This window comes from Neophocaena asiaeorientalis, unplaced genomic scaffold, assembly GCF_003031525.2.
Source record: "Neophocaena asiaeorientalis asiaeorientalis breed wild unplaced genomic scaffold, Neophocaena_asiaeorientalis_V1.1 scaffold242, whole genome shotgun sequence".
NCBI classification, from domain to species: Eukaryota; Metazoa; Chordata; class Mammalia; order Artiodactyla; family Phocoenidae; genus Neophocaena; species Neophocaena asiaeorientalis.
In genome coordinates this window covers 224,689-227,000 of record NW_020172451.1, presented here as the reverse complement: position 1 = coordinate 227,000, position 2,312 = coordinate 224,689, and the positions used below count along the sequence as shown (strand labels likewise).

The following is a 2,312-nucleotide window of genomic DNA, read 5'->3' as shown; positions in this document are numbered from 1 at the left end:
CGCAGGGCCCGGGGGTCTGCGGGAGGGCGGGAGGGGCTCTGTGTCCGGCTTCCAGGACCGTCGCCTGCTGACCCCTCGCCGCGCGGTGCGGGCAGCCCCTTCCCCACCTTACTGAGGTCCTCGCAGACGCTGCCCACCGCGCTGCGGCCGTAGATGGAGTAAATCGGCGCCGAGACTTTACCGACGACGCGCGGGCCCAGGAGCGAGGGCACAGTGTAGGTCCCGGGGCCTGGGGGAGCCAGCGAGGGTGGGTCTTTGAGGACCGGCCAATCTGCCCGCCGCAGCCAGTGCAGGGTGGGCCTTCCTGGGCTCACCTGGGGTCTGCGACTCCGCGCGGAGGCCCCAGTTTCAGGGAGCGATGGTGTGCCGAGGCGCGCTGGGGTACGCCGCGTTCCCCGCTCGCTCCGGGAAGCACCTGTCTGCGGGGCGGACCGGGGTGTGGGCCGGAACTGCACTGGGGGCCTGGTGGGTGCCCGGGCTGGAGTCCAGGGATTAGGGGGAATTCGAACCACGATTTGTCAAAGCCTGGTGAGGCTTGGAGCTCTTTTGAGATCCGGAGACGGGGGGACCGAGTTTGGAGTGTTAGGGTGCTCGAGGGGGACTCGGGCTCAGTGGGGGGAGTTCCCGAGTGGGCGTCCCTGGAGGCGGCTCGGCGTTGGGGAGGCCGGGGTCCCAGGGTCCTGACCCGGTCCGGGAGTGAGGAAGGGCGCTGCGTGGCGCGGGCGGCCAAAGATGGAGTAGGCGGGAGCGCCGTCGCGGCCGCGCACGGTCATGCGAGCGGGCACCAGGTGACCTGGCCCTGGGCCGCACGAAGTCTGCAGCGTGGGGAGGCGTGCGCCGAAGGTGAAGGCGGGGGCGCGGGGCCGCGACGGGTCGTGCAGGATGTAACCTGTGGGGTTAGGGTTAGGGTTAGGGTTAGCCCCTGTGTGCCCCCCTCCCCCGGCCCGCCGCTGGTACCGGTGCTGGCTGGCAGCTTGTACTTGGGCCCCGGGCCGCTGTAGAGCGCTGCGATGGGGCCGCGGCGCCGGTGCGGCCGCCACGGGCCGACCCAGACTTCCGAGCCCATGGTACGGTGGGAGCGCTTGCTGCCGGCAACACCTGCGGACACAAGGTGGCGGCCCCGGCCCCCCCACCCTGACTCGCGAGGCCGCACTCCCTATCCCCTCCAGACAGGCCGGACTCCGGGGCGGGGCCCGCGCCTATCCCAAGTACCAGGGAGACAAACGGTAGCTTTCCCAGCTGCAGAGGGGCGCGGGTCAGGGACAGAGCTTCGAGGCCGTCTCTTGTCCCCCACCCCCAAAATGAGTTCAGTGGAGGTGTATGTGCGCGCTCCAAGTTTGGACTCAACACTGCGGGAGAGGAATTCCCCGGGGTTCTGGAGAACTGGGATATTTTAGGGATATTTGGGGGAGGATACCGGGGCGAGGGAGCGGCGTGGGGGACCTGGTGCCGGAGGGGGGCCCCCGAAGTTGATGCACTGACCTGCTCCTGTGTCTCCTGGCTGGGAAGGTAGGGTTGGGTGTCTGGATTTCTGCCCCTGCCCGGCCCAGCTCCCAGACTCCATTGTGTCCAGGTCCTGCCTCCAGGCAACCAGACTGACCGTGCCACCTGGCTCCGCCCCTCCCCTCCCCCCGCCTCTCCTCCTTGGAGTCCATGGCAATGGCAGGCGTCCTGCAGGCTGTGCCACAGACCAGAGCTCTGTCCTCACCCTTCCCCAGGCTTCAGTACACCCATTCCAGAAATGGACAGATATGCAGACAAAAAACAAGTGCGAGAATAAAGAAATCAAGCTTAATTTAATTGTTATGTGTAGGGGAGAGAACTTTGCATCTATTTAAACCCATGGAATATTTGCAGAAAATAATCATGTACTGGGCCAAAAGAACGTCCATACAATTAGCAGATGTAAACTATTATATATAGGATGGATAAACAACAAGGTTCTACTGTATAGCACAGGGAACTACATTCAATATCCTGTGATAAACCATAATGGAAAAGAATATGAAAAAAAAGTGTCTGTGTGTGTATAACTGAGTCACTGCTGCACAGCAGAGACTGACACAACATTGTAACTCAACTCTACTTCAATTCTAAAAAGAAGCCCATACGAGTTGAATAAAGAGATATAATAGGACACATGATTGATCACAATTCAAAATAATTCTTAGCAAACAGTAAAATGTGGGGTTTTTGTGAATTTTATTTATTTTTTTAATGCAGCAGGTCCTTATTAGTCATCCATTTTATACACATCAGTGTATACGTGTCAATCCCAAACTCCCGATTCATCCCACCACCACCACCCCACC

At 60.6% G+C, this 2,312-nt stretch overlaps 1 protein-coding gene across 1 annotated transcript in view; it reads right to left on the bottom strand.

The window, feature by feature from the left end:
- Nucleotides 1–1,080, bottom strand: part of CIMAP1B (ciliary microtubule associated protein 1B) — a 1,529-nt gene extending 449 nt beyond the window's left edge. Inside the window, 5 exon segments of the mRNA XM_024737550.1 lie at nt 1–16; nt 108–229; nt 315–419; nt 686–889; nt 958–1,080. Coding sequence (XP_024593318.1) covers nt 1–16; nt 108–229; nt 315–419; nt 686–889; nt 958–1,066 — 556 coding nt within the window. The 5' untranslated portion in view covers nt 1,067–1,080.
- Nucleotides 1,081–2,312: the final 1,232 nt, after the last annotated feature.